Consider the following 15,558-nt stretch of genomic DNA (forward strand, 5'->3'; position numbering starts at 1 on the left):
GAGCCGCTGGGACACGGTGACAGTGTGGGAAGGGCGGGGCCTGTCCGGGGACGGGGTGACAGTGTGGGCGGGGCCTGTCCGGGGACGGGGTGACAGTGTGGGCGGGGTCTGTCCGGGGACGGGGTGACAGTGTGGGAAGGATCTGTCCGGGGATGGGGTGACAGTGTGGGCGGGGCCTGTCCGGGGACGGGGTGACAGTGTGGGAAGGGTCTGTCCGGGGACGGGGTGACAGTGTGGGCGGGGCCTGTCCGGGGACGGGGTGACAGTGTGGGAAGGGCCTGGCTGGGGACGGGGTGACAGTGTGGGAAGGGCCTGTCCGGGGTCGGGGTGACAGTGTGGGAAGGGCGGGGCCTGTCCGGGGACGGGGTGACAGTGTGGGTGGGGTCTGTCCGGGGACGGGGTGACAGTGTGGGAAGGGCGGGGCCTGTCCGGTGACAAGTGACAGTGTGGGAAGGGCCTGGCTGGGGACGGGTGACAGTCACATGGGAAGGGCTGTGGTCCTGCTCACATTCGCTCCCGGGTGGTGGCTGTCACTCTTGGGACTATGCCCCCTAAGGCCGGCGACCGGGAAGTGCTGGCAGCCAGGGACCAGGCTGATGAGGCTGACAGGCCGGGCCACCCTGACCTCGGCACTGACCTCCTTGGGAGGAGCCAGACTTAACCCGGTCAGCCTGCGGTGCCGGTCACCTCCCAGTCCGGCTGCTGTGTCCGGCTGCCGCCCGCTCACCGCCCGCTGCCGCCTCCGACTGCTCCCGCGGCCTCCGGTGTCTGGCCCCTGAGCACCTGGCCTTCCCGCCGGTCTGTCCCGGGGCCAGGCCTCCCTTCTCGGAGGTTTACACCAAGGGCCATCCATTCCGGCTCTCAGGGTGTCAGGACCCGGCCACACCGCCTCCCGCTGCCCCGCCCCACGCCCTCCACCCGCACGCCCCAGAGCAGCTCGCAGGGTCCCGGGGGCGCCCTGCCCGGGCCGCAGGGGCAGACAGGCGGCCGCTCCCGTCTCACGTGTGAGACTCCGCGGCTCCCGCCCGCCCTCTCGGGCACACGGAGGGCACGGCCCGCAGCCACAGCTGGGCACACGGTGGCTGTTCGGATGCCACGTCAGAAAGCAAATGAACTGCACATTCTGACATGGACACGGGCTGAGGACCTGCACAGACTGCACGCCTGACGGTGCCAGGGGCCCATGTGACTGAGTGGGCCCTCTGTGCAGCTCTGTCCTCAGCAGAGGCGTCTCCTCGTTACTGGGAGGTCAGGCCCTTCGTGTCCGACCTGCCTCCAGCCGCGACCTCTCCCTGCCACCTTCACCGGCGTCACCTTTAGGTCGTCGTGCGGAGGGGCGGGCCTGCCTTCTGCCGGCCTCCAGCACCCCCCCCCCCCCGGCTGTGGGGGGCGGAGCGGGGAGCGGGGAGCGGGGAGCGGGGACCAGTCCATCACAGGGCGAGCGGAGGTGCGCCTGCTGAGCCACGTCCCGCCATCTGAACATGGGTGGCCGCACATGCCGGAGATGACGTGACCGAGCTAGCAGTCACCTTCCTTCTCCTTTTCCGGGACGACTACACCCACACAGCCTGCAGAGCCGGAGTGGGCTTTTCGCGATGACAGCTCAGCTGTGGGGACGCGGGGAGGTCTGTGGGAGCGCCGGGAGCCCGGCCACCTGTTCCCCGACGGCACCAGGCCCCGGCTCCGCCCGGGAGCCAGGACGTGAGCACCGCCCCGGGACGTGTCTCTGCTGAGAGCAGCCCGAGAAGACCACGTGCAGGCAAGTGCTCGGTCCCAGGCGACACCAGGATGCTCCTCAGGGACATAGGCTGCGCCTGGGAAAGCGGCGGGCAGCCCTCCCCGCTGAGAACAACCCGGGAGCCGTGATCGCTCGCGACCGACACAGAAACACCTGGACAGGGGACACACACCTGCACATACACGCACACGCCTGTGTGCAGCCACACAGATGTTGTTTCCTTTCAAGCACCTCTGTCAGCACGTGAGAAAACAATGTTTGTAAAAGCTGAACGTCAAATGCCAGCTTCGCCCTGAGGCGCCCGGACGGGGCTGCCGCTGGTGGGCACACCACGTTTGGGGTCCCGGTCCCAACTTGAGGGTGGGTGTGCTGCCGGGCACCGGGTGGTCTCAGGACCGCTCTGTGGGACAGGACGAGCTCGGTGACGGATCGATGGAGCCAGCCCCCCGCGGACCCCACCCTCCACCCGGGGCGCGCCAAGCCCCGGCCTCCTCCCCCAGCGCCCGCCAGCTGGCCTGAGCACAGGGCCCTCACCCGCGGGGACCTGCCCTCGAGCTCGGGTTCTGGTTCCGGTCCGCCGGGTTAGAGCCTCCCCCGGGCGGGCCAGGCCGGGGCTGCACTCACTCGCTCTCCGTCACGATGTAGCCGTAGGCCTCCTCCTCCTCGGGGAACTTGACCTCCAGCCGCAGGCCGGGGCCGGGGTCCTCCTGCTCCTGCGAGGCCCCGGGGACCCAGCGCGGGGACTGCCCGAGCCCCCGGGCCCTGGGCTCCGGGCGCGGCCTCCCCGGCAGCTCCGAGGAGTAGGTCCGGCTCTTCACGTTCTCCACCCCGGCGGCGGCCTCCTCCGAAGACCAGGCCGCGGGGCCCTCCGCCTGCTCGTCCCCGGGGCTGCGGCTCGCAGGACCGGCCTGGTGGGAAGGAAGCCACGTGAGGGGACAAGCAGGAGGAAGGCTGCCCGCTGGCCCACGGAGAGCGCTGGGAGGTCACCGGGAGGACGCAGGCCGCACAGCCTGTGCTGGAGCCACCTCCGGTGAGAAGTCCTCAGCGGGCGGAGGTGCGCGTGAGAATCGGTCATGACGTTCCTCTCTCCTCCTCCCTCCCCCCTCTCTCGTGCACACACACCCGCTAATCCTCAATGTGGGCCATCAGTACCGGCTGTCAGCATCTCTATGTTGAAAATAACCCATGGTGCCTGGCTGGTGTTGCTCTGTGGTTAGAGTGTCGGCCTGCGCACCCACAGCTTTGGGTTCAATTCCTAGTCTGGAAACATATGGAGGTTTTGGGTTCGATCCCGGAGGAACACAGGAATTTTTTATTTGCTCAATTTTAGTGACTTTAAGATCAAGCACCACACCGCTCACTCGGTGAAGGTGTGTCCCTGTCAGCGTCCCCATGAAGTGCACCTTGAAGGCCAGCACACGGGACACTCACATATGACGCAGTGGGATCACGTTACCACACACCCTGCCAGATGGGGAAACCCTAAGGATGTTAACCTTCTTCTTTGTAGTAACCATTTTCATATTTCTACAACCTGCCCATCCTATAGTAAAAGGGTAATATGCAAATAGACCGACCTGCAGAACAGCCAGGTGGGGTTGGGGTAGGCCGGCAAACCACCCACAGTCCCTCGCCCTGGCTGCCCCTCCAGTGGCCCCCAGGACAGGCGAGCTGGACCCCGCCAGTGCATGAATTCATGCCCCAGGCCTCTAGTGTTACTATCAATCTGAAAACGGGCATTAGCGTGTATTAAACACACACAATTTGCACGCACTGTCTACACTTCTCTCAGTTTGGGGGCCATGAGGTTTTTCATCCTTTCCTGAAAAAACAAACCAAAATGGCCTTTGTATTTCAGGAACATTCTCTGCCACGAACAGAACTGAGACCAGCACGGTCTGCTCAGCGAGGAGCGCGAGGGGCGCAAGGGGCGCGGGGAGCGCGGCCGTGCATCTTACCTCTCCGTACCCCTGAGCACCGCCCTGCCGCGCGCCGGTGCCTGTGAAGACAAGAGCATCGCCAAGTCCGGTCAGGAGCGGCCCGCGCGGCCGCCTGCACCGCCCTGAGCCCGCCCGCGCCGCCCCACGAGGAGCGCCTGCTTCGGCGTGGCACTGCGCCCGCGCCGGAGGAGAGGACCCAGCCACACGGTGAGTGTGGTCGCTCGCACAGCCCCCGCCCCCTGCCTGTGCCCATGTGCTCACACGGGGAGCACCGCCCTGAAAAGGGAACGCGGGGCGTCCGACCCAAACCGCCCCGAGGCCTCTTCCGGACAGGCAGACGCGGTGTTCCCGGTGGCCGTCCTTCTGTAAACTAGCATCCTGCCTGCAGTGCCCAGCACACCCTCGCACACCCTCCTGACACCCCAACCCTCCTAGACCCCGCCCTCAGAATGGGCGTCAGTCTGGGTGCCATGCCTCAGGCCTTGTCCCAGGGGAGTTCCAGCATCTTTTCATCTGCCATCGAGCGGTGTGTCCACTGCACACCAGCCTCCGTCCCAACCCCCACACACCTCACCCTCCACCCGTGCTTCTGGCACCTTCTTTGTGTGCCTGCTGTGTGCAGGACTGAGCTGCATGCTTCAGTGTGGCTCCAACGATTCTGAGAAGCAACCAGGCAGAGAGAAGGCCAGTTGTCAGGGAAGTCTGAGCCACCCGCAGGTCCAGCTGCTGTGTGTGTGTGTGTGTGCCTGAGTGTGTGCACATGTGTGGGTCTGTGTGTAAGTCATGTGTGTGGTTGTGAGTGTGTGTGCCGTGTGTGTTGGGAGTACCGGGGCCTCTGTCCTCTCCTGGGAGCAGAGGAAATGTGAGCTCAGGCAGACATCCTAAGGAACCCCTTTCACTTTCCTGTCCAACGTCTGACTTGCTCACTGACACGCAAGCCAAACAAAAGCACTTCCTGGCCACCAGGTTCTTCCGCTCCGCCCCGCAGCAGAGGAGCCCGCCCGGCGCGCTGCCTCCCAGCACGGCCGCTCTGCGCCCACTCTCGGGACGAAGGCCTGGGCCTTCCCGTCCATCGGTGAGTGCCAGGCACGGGCCCACCTCGCACTCCCACCCCGCCGTGGGCACGGTCCCCGGGCACGGCCTCCGAGCTGTCCGCCGGCGCCCGGGGCTCTCCTCCAGCTCCTGCGGGGCCTTCCCACGCGCCCTCCGCGTCCGTGGCATCGGCAGTCACGCCGGCCACCGCGTCCAGATCCGGAGTGCTCAGTGTCTCTGCAGAGGCCAGGGGCTCTCCTGGGTCCTCCAGGAAAGTCTGAGTCCGGGCTCCTAGAGGGCACACACAGCCAGACAGTGACGGCGTGGCCAAGCCCCGAGCGCCCTCCCTCCGACATAGGCACAGCTGGTGCACATAGACACATGCTGTTTGCTGAATCTGAATTCCATGTGACTCTCTGGTTACACAAGGCTCAGAGTCTGTAACAGTGAGAATGGATGCGGGACCCATGAAGGGCCTATGACCAGACTCATGGCCGAGAGGAGGAAGCAGGGCCTCGGATGGGACAGCCAGAATTATGTGCTGGGGGAGGAGCCTGAGCAGCTTCATGGCCCTGGAAATTCAGCGCCGACGGGACGCAAACCAAAGGGCCTCCAAGATTCCCACCGCTTCCAGGCAAAACGCCACCACTCAACTCCGCTCCGGTGGTGACACAGTCTCAACCACACACACGGTGCCCAGGGAGCCACAAAGCAACAGCCACATGAGAACCAGAAAAGCCGGACATGCAGTCCAGACAAAAGGAGTCGACATCAGGGGAACAGGGACAGCAGGAAGCTGCTAGGAACACGGCAGGGCAGCAGCACCCAGCAAGCCCAGTGAGAAACAGGCAGCTCTGGGGGTGACAGGGAGCCGCCCGCACAGGCTGGTGCGTGTGGATAGGCAACAAGAGGGTCTCTGGAGCCTGAAGGCAGGGGTACTGAGACCGGAGGAACATGAGCTTAGAGACTCCAGGCAACAGGAAGCTGCAACGAGAGCGGTGCACATGGCACTTACAGTCAAAATGCTGACAACAAAGGTGAGGACAGCTTTTTAAAATATATATATTTTTATTAATTTTTCAGAGAGGAAGGGAGAGGGAGAGAGAGATAGAAACACCCTGATGAGAGAGAATCATGGATCAGCTGCCTCCTGCAATCCCTTACTGGGATGGAGCTCACAACCCAGGCATGTGCCCTGACCGGAATCAAACCTGGGTCCTTTCAGTTCGTAGGCTGACGCTCTATCCAACGAGCCAAACCGGCCAGGGCGGTGAGGACAGTCTTAGCGGCAGAGATTATATGCACAGCAAAATGGTTGAGTGGGCGCTGACTTCTTAAGAAAAGTAGAGGTCACAGACATGTCAGTATCTCACAAGAATGACCTATTTGATATAATATATGCAATTTCATATTTGATAACACATATGTTAATTTGGAGAGGAAGACATATGCCAAATGAGTATTTTAAGTGTTCAAAGGAATAATGTTTAACTCAGAGGTCTATACCCAGCGAATATGTCCTTCAAATGTAAGATTGAAAGATACTTTCACATTATAAAAAAAAAGAGCTCCCCAGCCAGTGTGGCTCAGTGGTTGAGCATTGGACCTACGAATGAGGAGGTTACAGTTTGATGCCCGGTCAGGCATGTGCCCAGGTTACAGGCTCGGTCCCCAGTGTGGGGTGTGGAGGAGGCAGCTGATCAATGATTCTCTCTCATCATTGATGTTTCTCTCTCTTCCTCTCCCTTCCTCTCTAAAATCAATAATAAAAATATATATATTAAAAAATAGCTAAACTAATCACCACCATTATCACACCATTATCATCATTACCACGATCACACCATCATCACCACCATCATCACTATCACCACAACCATCATCACCATCATCACCCCCATCACCACCATCATCACTATCACCACAACCATCATCACCATCATCATCACCATCATCATCATCACTACCATCACCACCATCATCACCATCATCATCACTACCATCACCATCATCACCATTATCAACACAATTATCACTACAATCATCATTATCATCTTATCACCACTACCTCTATCACGATCTTCACCACCATCATTACTATCATCATTACCACCATCACCATCATCAACACAGTCATCACCACCATCATCGTCATTATCATCTTCATCATCACTACCTCTATCACCATCCTCACCATCATCATCATCGTGAGGAATTCACTGTGTTCCTTTTATAGAGCATATAGTTCATTTAATTTCTGGAGACCAATTCTCAGGTGTTTGCTGACTCAGATATATTCAGATGAGTTCATTATTTTATTCTGTCCTCATTGGGCCTCCACCTGGGAGCCACACCTAATCATGTGTCGGCTTCCTGTCTGTTTCACTGGGAACAACCCGGGCACAGTAAGATGTGTTCTCCGTGGCCTGACAGCTCAGTGATGTGCTGCTCACTGGCTAAGTGAGCGCTGAGCCCAGGCGCTGCCAACTGCGTCCTCACAGAACCCGCACCAGCCCCCTCTCCCTCATGACACAGACACTGCCCGGTGAGTGTTGGCGCTGATTATGTAACTCGGTTGGTGGCAGGCTTGGCACTCAACTGCTTTCTGAAGAATGTTTCCTTGAAATTCACATTAATGTGAGTACATGCTCAGCATGGTCACCAACAATGCCGGGGGTAGCTGGGCAGGTGCTGGTGGCAAATGCCAAACTGGAATATAAAGCTGTCCAGGTGGGCTACTGTGCATGGGATTGAAACCTGTCTCCAGTAAGGGAATGGGCTGAACCAGGAGAGCTCTGGGATTGGACTTAGAGAAACAGGTTCGGCACAGTGCCAGCTGCTAGTCTTTCTGTGAGTAGGAAAGTTCTAGAAGGTAGATGGCCCATGTGCATAGTTTATATACATCTGCCGCTAGGAACTCAATTTATGATCAAACCAAGTGTATTTTACCACAACATTTAAAAATTTTAATACAAAAGTGGACATGGCACTTTGAGTGGCCGGGGTCACGGGCTGGGCCTGCATGCTGCCCCCTAGTCAGGAGGATGGCGCGTGAGGCACTGACGGGGCCGGAGAGGGAGGGTGCAGAGCTGCCACTGCCCCAGCGGCCCTGCTTCACGCAAGGCCAGCCACACAGAGAGCCCAAGGGATGGACAGCCGCACGGTGGCGCTGGTCTTGGCAATTGTATGTAGTGTTCAGGTTCCGCGTGGCAGCCATCTATTACATATATGACTGGTAATCAGGAACAAATAATCGTTTATAAATCCTATTTCCCATAGTGCCTGGGTCACAAAATGACAGACTAACCGTTAGCAGGGAGCACTCCCGGGGGGTGACCCGGGACGCCAGGTCTGAAGCTGGGGAGCTGGACCCCACAATGTCTGTGTGCAGCACGGCCACGCTGCACTCACTGTGACCTTTGTCCCTCCCCTGCCTGCCTCTCCACGTCTTTGAGTTTTTCGTTGCTTTAAAGCCGGGTGGGAACCTCTTCCTGCCCAGCCACTGGATATTTACAGCATCGTTCTCAGCTACAGAATTGTTATCAGAAACGAGCCTGCTCCCTTCGGTCAAACACTTAATTAACTCACCCAATGCGTGGCGGGCCAGACCATGATCTCTTGGGCCTCATTGGGCCGAGGCAGACGTTCCCACCCTGCCCGAGGCCCTGAAGGGTCAGGTGTCTCTTCCCCCGGGGACACTGGCACACCCAGTGAGCCAGACCTGGCGTCGTCACACGGGAAGCAGTGGGCGGGGTTTCCCTGAGCTCCACCTGGGTCTGCGGGAGGCCAGGGTCATGGCCACGTGGCCGTTTCCACAGGCTCCGCCCCCCTGCTCCCAGGAGCCCTCTGGGGCCTCACCGCGCAGAGAGGCAGGTCACACCACCCGCCCCTCTGGCTTCCGGGCCCCCTCAGGTGACGTGAGGGACATAGTTTCCTGGAGAGGCTGTGTGCCCGTGCCTTCATAGGAATGCTGCCCCGGGGGAGGGGCGGGCGGGAAGGGGAGGGGGCTGTAAGGCCTGGACCCAAACTCAGGAGCGGTTGGTCTTTCCGTGTCTGTTTCCATTAAACACCGAAGGCCACCATCTATCCCTCCCTGGCTCACACCCAGGACGAGAGAGGGAGTCAGCACCAACTCCCGGACCTCGGTGAGCTCATTGGTGCCTCTGCGCCCCCTACAGGCTCAGCACAGCACTGCGCACAGTGCAGCCAGAGAAAGCTGGAATTTGAAGCTAAATGGGCACTGAAAACAGTAACGGACCAATTAGCCAGAGTTACAAGTATATTGTGTTCGCATCTGCCTTTTGGGCAGCTGGCTCTTAAGAACCCCCACAGGACCTCACGGGATCCCACGCTGGGCCAGCCACCATCCCACCCTCAGCGGCGCCTCCTCGGGGAAAGCGAGGCTGGGAAGACCCCATCGTTTGAGGTTGGCATGAAAAGCAGACGCGCCTTCTGGGTTCTGGGTGGGAGAGCCTGGCACCTGCCGGGCCCGGGATGCCAGTGCTGGGAGAGGCACGCAGCCGCTCCCAGGCGGACGGCCATCCCTGCGGGACGTCCTGGGAGGCAGGTCAGTGCAGCGGGGGCAGCCGGGGATCAGGCACCCGGCGGCCGAGGAGGAGGCTGCTCGGTGGAGTGCCGTCTGCTGGCGGGGGAAATGGGCGCAGCTGGCACCGCCTCCTGCTGAACACGAAGGGCTGGGTCCGCCGGCCGGCCAAGGGATAGGGGCTGTGCTGTCCTTGGCAGGCAGCGGTGCAATCAGAGGGGAGAGCTCTGCGAGAAAGGGCGCGAGCGAGCCAGTCTCTACAGCCAACCAATGACATAGAAACTGCAGGAGAGAGAGGAGGGGCAGGAGAAACCTGCAGATCAAGAGGGGGCACCCCGGCCGATTGCTCAGTGGTTAGCGCATCAGCCATACACCAAGGGTGAGGGTTCGATCCCTGCTCAGGGCACACGCTATACAAGCCACCCAATGATGGGTCAGTAAGGGGGACGACACCCAGACACTCTCCCTCCGTCTCTCTCCCTCCCCTTCTCCCTCTCCCTCTCCCTCGCACTCCCCTCTCCCTTCCTAACCCTCTCCCTCTCTCTCTCCCTCTCCCTCTCCCAAATTAACAATAACGATTTAAAACAATAAAAATAAAAGATGTAGCCACCAACTCAGTGGACCCTCTTTGTATCTTGGCTCAAAAGAACAGCTATAAAGGAAGTTATGACAGCAGAGAAATCGGGGCTGCGCTCTTCAAAGCTGTGCAAATGGCCGCGATGTCCTCGGAGGGACGGCTGGCCAGCGGCGGCCAGTCCGCACTGCTGGGCAGGGCAGTGCTGCAGCCACAAGTAAAGCCACTTGGGGACGGGAGGGGAGGCAGAGGGGGGCAGGGGGAGGCAGGGGGGCAGAGGGGGAAGCAGGGGGAGGCAGGGGGGCAGAGGGGAGGCAGAGGGGAGGCCGGGGGGCAGGGGAGAGGCAGAGGGGGAGGCAGGGGGAGGCAGGGGGGGCAGAGGGGAGGCAGAGGGGAGGCCGGGGGGCAGGGGAGAGGCAGAGGGGGAGGCAGGGGGAGGCAGGGGGGCCAGAGGGGAGGCAGAGGGGAGGCCGGGGGGCAGGGGAGAGGCAGAGGGGGAGGCAGGGGGAGGCAGGGGGGGCAGAGGGGAGGCAGGGGGGAGACAGGGGAGCAGGGGGGAGGCCAGGGGGCAGGGGAGAGGCAGAGGGGGAGGCAGGGGGAGGCAGGGGGGCAGAGGGGAGGCAGGGGGGAGACAGGGGAGCAGGGGGGAGGCAGAGGGGAGGCTGGGGGGAGGCAGAGGGGAGGCAGGGGGAGGCAGGGGGGAGACAGGGGGGCAGGGGGGAGGCAGAGGGGAGGCCGGGGGGCAGGGGGGAGGCAGAGGGGAGGCAGGGGGGAGGCCGGGGGAGGCAGGGGGAGACAGGGGGGAGGCAGGGGGGAGGCAGGGGGAGACAGGGGGAGGCAGGGGGGCAAGGGGGGCAGGGGGGAGGCGGGGGAGGCAGAGGAGAGCCAGGGGGCAGGGGGGAGGCAGAGGGGGAGGCTGGGGGGAGGCAGGGGGGGCAGAGAGGAGGCAGAGAGGAGGCCGGGAGGCAGGGGGAGGCAGGGGGGAGGCAGAGGGGAGGCCGGGAGGCAGGGGGGAGGCAGAGGGGAGGCAGGGGGGAGGCAGAGGGGAGGCCGGGAGGCAGGGGGAGGCAGGGGGAGGCAGGGGGGAGGCCGGGGCTGGGCGGGCGGGCGCGTCGCCCACTGTGACACGTGGACATCTGTGTGACTCCTCAAAGCACAGGGGCAGCTGGGAAGATGCTTCATGTGAAACTATAACCAACTTGGCAACCAGCGCAACTCAGAGGGCAGGACTGGAGGCTTCTCCGGAGAGCCGTGCAGCGGGGGGTGGTGAGCATGGGGAGGGTTCTGGGCGGCACCTCTAGCAGAGGCGGGAGGACCGAGGCCGCCACTGCGAGCTTTTCAGGTTGTGGGAGAGGGCGGGGGGGGGGGGGGCGCTAAAGACAGGATGCCAGCGTCATTGCATGTACAGAAGCCGGGGTAAGGGACAGAGAGTCAGACAGAGGCTAACAGGAGGTGTTCATGGCAGGTGCTGAGCTGGAAAGGCGAATAAATACTCTGAGTTTAAGGGGGGAGGGGGGAGGGGGGAGGAAGCAACAGGCAGAGGACGGCCGGGCGCAGAGAAGGCAGCAGCCAGCAGAGAACTCGGGTCCCAAAGGGGAAATGCTGGTGGGAACGGGCTCCCGGCCGGCCCCGTGGAAATGCCGGCGCACGGAGGAGTGTCTGTGCGGCGTCCAGCCAGGGCACAGCACACACGGCGCCCGCCTCTCCCGCCGCCCGCGTCTCTCCTGTAGACCGTGGCCCGGCGCTGACGAGCACTGGTGAGCTGGTTACATGTCTGACCAAACGGAGCAGCTAACTGCCAGGCGATAATCTGCGTGACCCACAAATGCGGCTATAACTATCCAAAGGCTGTGCAGACTGAAAAGGTGCCACAGCAGCACGTGGGCGAGGGGCGCCCTGACAGGTGGGCGCAGACCACCGACCCCGCGGCATCCTCACCGCCCCTGCCCCTGGCCTCTGGCTTGGAGCCCCAGAGGGGAAGGCCTGTCTCACGGGGGAGCAGGCACGGCCCCGCGGGCGGTCACACAGGACGTGACCCGCAGGCCATCGCCAGCCAGGCCGCAGGGAAGGCCGCGGTGCCACATCGCACTGTGAGCGGCACTCTCACCCTGGGGCCTTGGGGACAGATACGCACAAACATGTGGCCTGGCGCAGTGACCACGCTGGTGATGGGCATGTGACAGGGCGAACGCAGAGCGGCCTTCCGGCAGCCTGTGCAGCCCACACCGCGGCGGGTGGGCCTGGGACCCGCCTCCTCCCTTCAGTGACGTCATGAGACCTGACACGCAGAGCGGGGGTGGCAGGGACAGCAGCTCCCTCCCCTCCGGGCCAGCCGCTGGGTGCGCCGGCCGGCGCGGGCCTGGCCACCTCCCGCCGCCAGGCACACGGGCCGCGCACCCCAAGGCCCTCCTCACAGTGCCTGGCGCCCGCCCACCCGCCGGGAGAGGTGCTGGGAGCGGTGCTGACAGCGAGCGCCCCAGAGGGGGAGCTGACTCACCATCGCCGGTGCCCAGGGGCGCGGTGGCGTCTTCTGGAGGCGAAAGCCATTTTCCGTGTTCCCTCCACGGCACGCGCAGGGCGTCAGGCGCGAGGGGGCCCGCCTCGGGGGGCCAGGGAGGGGCCATGGCCAAGTAGGCGATCAGCTGCCTGAGCAGAGCCCGCTGCTGCACCCCGCCGCCCCCCTCGGGGCTGAGCTCGCCCGGCGGGAGCTGGCTGAGGGCCTGCAGAGGGCGGCCCGGGGGGCGCCCGGTCCGGGGGGCAGGGGCGAAGGTCAGAGCGGACGTCTGGGGCACGTAGGTCAGCACGCTGTCGGCCGGAGGGCCCTCACCCTGCAGGGGAGGAAGCAGCAGCGGTTAGTCTCAGGCTGGGCGGGGCTCTCCAGGGTACCCAGCACCGGCCCCAGGCGCCTAGAGCACGTCATCATGACCAAACTCTCCACGTGGGTCCTGACGCTGGCCAGGGGTGACAGCTTTTTATTGGTGTGATTCACACACCAGGAATGCACCCAGCCCAGCTGCTCTGAGTGGAGCCAGAGCTGGGCACATGCCACACACCATTCCACCGTGACCCGGTCGGAGAACATCTTAGCCCCCCGAACGAAAACCTGCACCCCGGCTCCTCCCGCGCCCAGCCCTGGCCATCGCCTTCTTTTTTTTTTTTTGATAGAATTTGCAGAAGTTTATTGGTGGTTGTCATGAGCACTCTGGCTGTGAGTATAGTCTCTCCTATAAGTCACTCGATATCCTGACCCCCAGATAATATCAGGGGTCGCCTTCTCCTTCCTCTCCTTCCCTCCCCGAGGCTCCACGGCTCCAGGCACTGCGCGGACGGGACCCACCACAGCCAGACCCACCACGGATGGACCGCTGCATTCGGGACCCACTACGGGCTGGACCCACCAACCCACCGCAGCCGGACCCACCGCAGCCGGGACCCACCGTAGCCTGGACCCACCACGGACGGACCCACCACGGACGGACCCACCACGGACGGACCCACCGCGGACGGAACCCACCACGGCCGGAACCCACCACGGCCGGGACCCACCACAGCCGGACCCACCAACCCACCACGGACGGGCCCACCATGGCCGGGACCCAGCACGGGGGCCTGTGGGTCAGGCTTCTCTCACGCAGCGTTGTTTTCGGGGTGTGTCCAGCTGCGTGTCGGCCGCAATTTCTCGCAGCCTGAACACCACCACCATCATCACCATCACCATCACCACCATCACCATCACCACCACCATCATCATCACCATCACGACCCACCATCAACATCATCACCACCATCATCATCATCACCACCATCACCACCACCACCATCACCACCATCATCACCACCATAATCATCACCACCATAATCATCACCACCATCACCACCATCACCACCATCACCACCGCCATCATCACCACCACCATCAGCAGCATCACGAACACTACTGTTGCTGTGTGACAAGTTCTGGACTATGTTCGATGAGGAAAGAACACTCAAACATGGACCTGTCTTTAAACAGCTTGCAGACTGACATGCCAGTTAAGTCACAGACATTAGTGGTCTAACTGGAAGGGTATTACTGAAGAGGTCCCTGGGAAGGAAGTGGTTAATCCAGCTGGGGCATCAGGGTGGCTCTCTAGACTACAACCTGCACTGCACCCCCACCTCCCAACCAGCAGGACACTCAGTGAGGTGGACCCCCTGCTCCCGGATTCCCCTGGGCCGGGCCTCCCTCCTGAAGGCCAGGCCTCCTCCTCTCCTGCAAGTCACCGCCCGGCCCAGGTTGCACAATTATGGACAGAAAGTGCCAGGAAGCCTGGAGGCCAGCAGCCAGTGCCAGCAAACAGGAGTGGCTGAGACGTTTGTGCACTGGTCCCTCACGCTCATCAGACTCTCTGGTGTCAAGTCCAAACAAATTAGGAGCCCAGACTGGGCCATCTTTTGACCACACAGCAAACCTTCCCTCCAATGTGCCTCATAGCCTGGAGGCAGTGCTGACAAGCACTCTGATCAAGTGGTGCCTGTGGCTGGCATGACAGAGCACGCAGTGGGCTGTCCACAGGCGTCCTAACGAGCTGGCCCCAGCATGGCCCGGGCAGTAGTGAGCGCGGGAGCTGTGGAGAACTGGAAGGCCCTGCCACCGGCTCATTACTGAGCGCCAGGTACTTCACCAGCGTCCTGTTCTGGGCCATGGGGCCACTCTGGCACCTCTCTCTCTCTCTCTCTCTCTCTCTCTCTCTCTCTCTCTCTCTCTCTCTCTCTCTCTCTCTCTCTTTCTCTCTCTCTCTCTCTCTCTCTCTCTCTCTCTCTCTCTCTCTTTCTCTGTCCCTCTCTTTCTCTCTCTGTCCCTCTCTCCTCTCTCCCTGTGTGTCTCTGTCTCTGCCCTATCTCTGTCTCTCTCTGACTTTCTCCCTCTCCACCCACTTCTCTCTCCCTTTCAACACAGTGACAGGGTTGTCAGTGCTTAATGGTGCTGAGGCTCTGGGTGCCCGCCCACTCAGGGGTGAGGACTGGAGGTGTCCCTCTCGCTGACAGCGCCATCATTAGGACAAAAGGATGCCCGCTTCCGAGCCTCACGCTGGTCCCGCTCTGCAAGGCGGCCGTGCCCGCTGCAGCGGAGACACGGAGCTCTCCCAGGGCGAAGGTCAGTCCCCGGACAGCTCGGAGTCCCCGAGGCCTGCGGCGGGAAGGGCTGAGTTCTAGGCCACAGGACCGATGAATTTGAGAAATGTGACCTTCAGGTGTGGTGGGTATTAGGCCGTGGCCTTCTGCACGGGGCACTGCAGCACGCAGCCTGGGATTGCTCTGAGGGGATGCCACGAGGGGAACGGCTGCTTCTCCCTGCCCCCCAACCCCGCACCACCTCCCCCCACACACACCACCTCCCCCACACACCACCTCCCCCCACACACCACCTCCCCCCACACACCACCTCCCCCCACACACCACCTCCCCCCACACACACCACCTCCCTCCCCACACACCACCTCCCCCACACACCACCTCCCCCACACACCACCTCCCCCCACACACCACCTCCCCACACACACCACCTCCCCCCACACACCACCTCCCCCCACACACACCACCTCCCCCCACACACACCACCTCCCCCCACACACCACCTCCCCCCCACACACCACCTCCCCCCCACACACCACCTCCCCCCACACACACCACCTCCCCCCCACACACCACCTCCCCCCACACCACCTCCCCCCACACACCACCTCCCCCC

General features: G+C 62.3%; 1 protein-coding gene across 1 annotated transcript in view; it reads right to left on the minus strand.

Annotated features, from left to right (window-relative positions):
* The window catches only part of PTPRN2 (protein tyrosine phosphatase receptor type N2), a 332,127-nt gene that overhangs the window by 207,355 nt on the left and 109,214 nt on the right, over window positions 1–15,558 (minus strand). The window contains exons 5-8 of the mRNA XM_084896450.1: window positions 12,325–12,680; window positions 4,777–5,001; window positions 3,697–3,737; window positions 2,363–2,646 (exon numbers count right to left, since the gene is read on the minus strand). Of these exons, the coding sequence (XP_084752576.1) occupies window positions 2,363–2,646; window positions 3,697–3,737; window positions 4,777–5,001; window positions 12,325–12,680 (906 nt within the window). The remainder of the gene's footprint in view (window positions 1–2,362; window positions 2,647–3,696; window positions 3,738–4,776; window positions 5,002–12,324; window positions 12,681–15,558) is intronic.

Source organism: Pipistrellus hanaki (genome assembly GCF_964339955.1).
Source record: "Pipistrellus hanaki genome assembly, chromosome: 10".
NCBI lineage: Eukaryota > Metazoa > Chordata > Mammalia > Chiroptera > Vespertilionidae > Pipistrellus > Pipistrellus hanaki.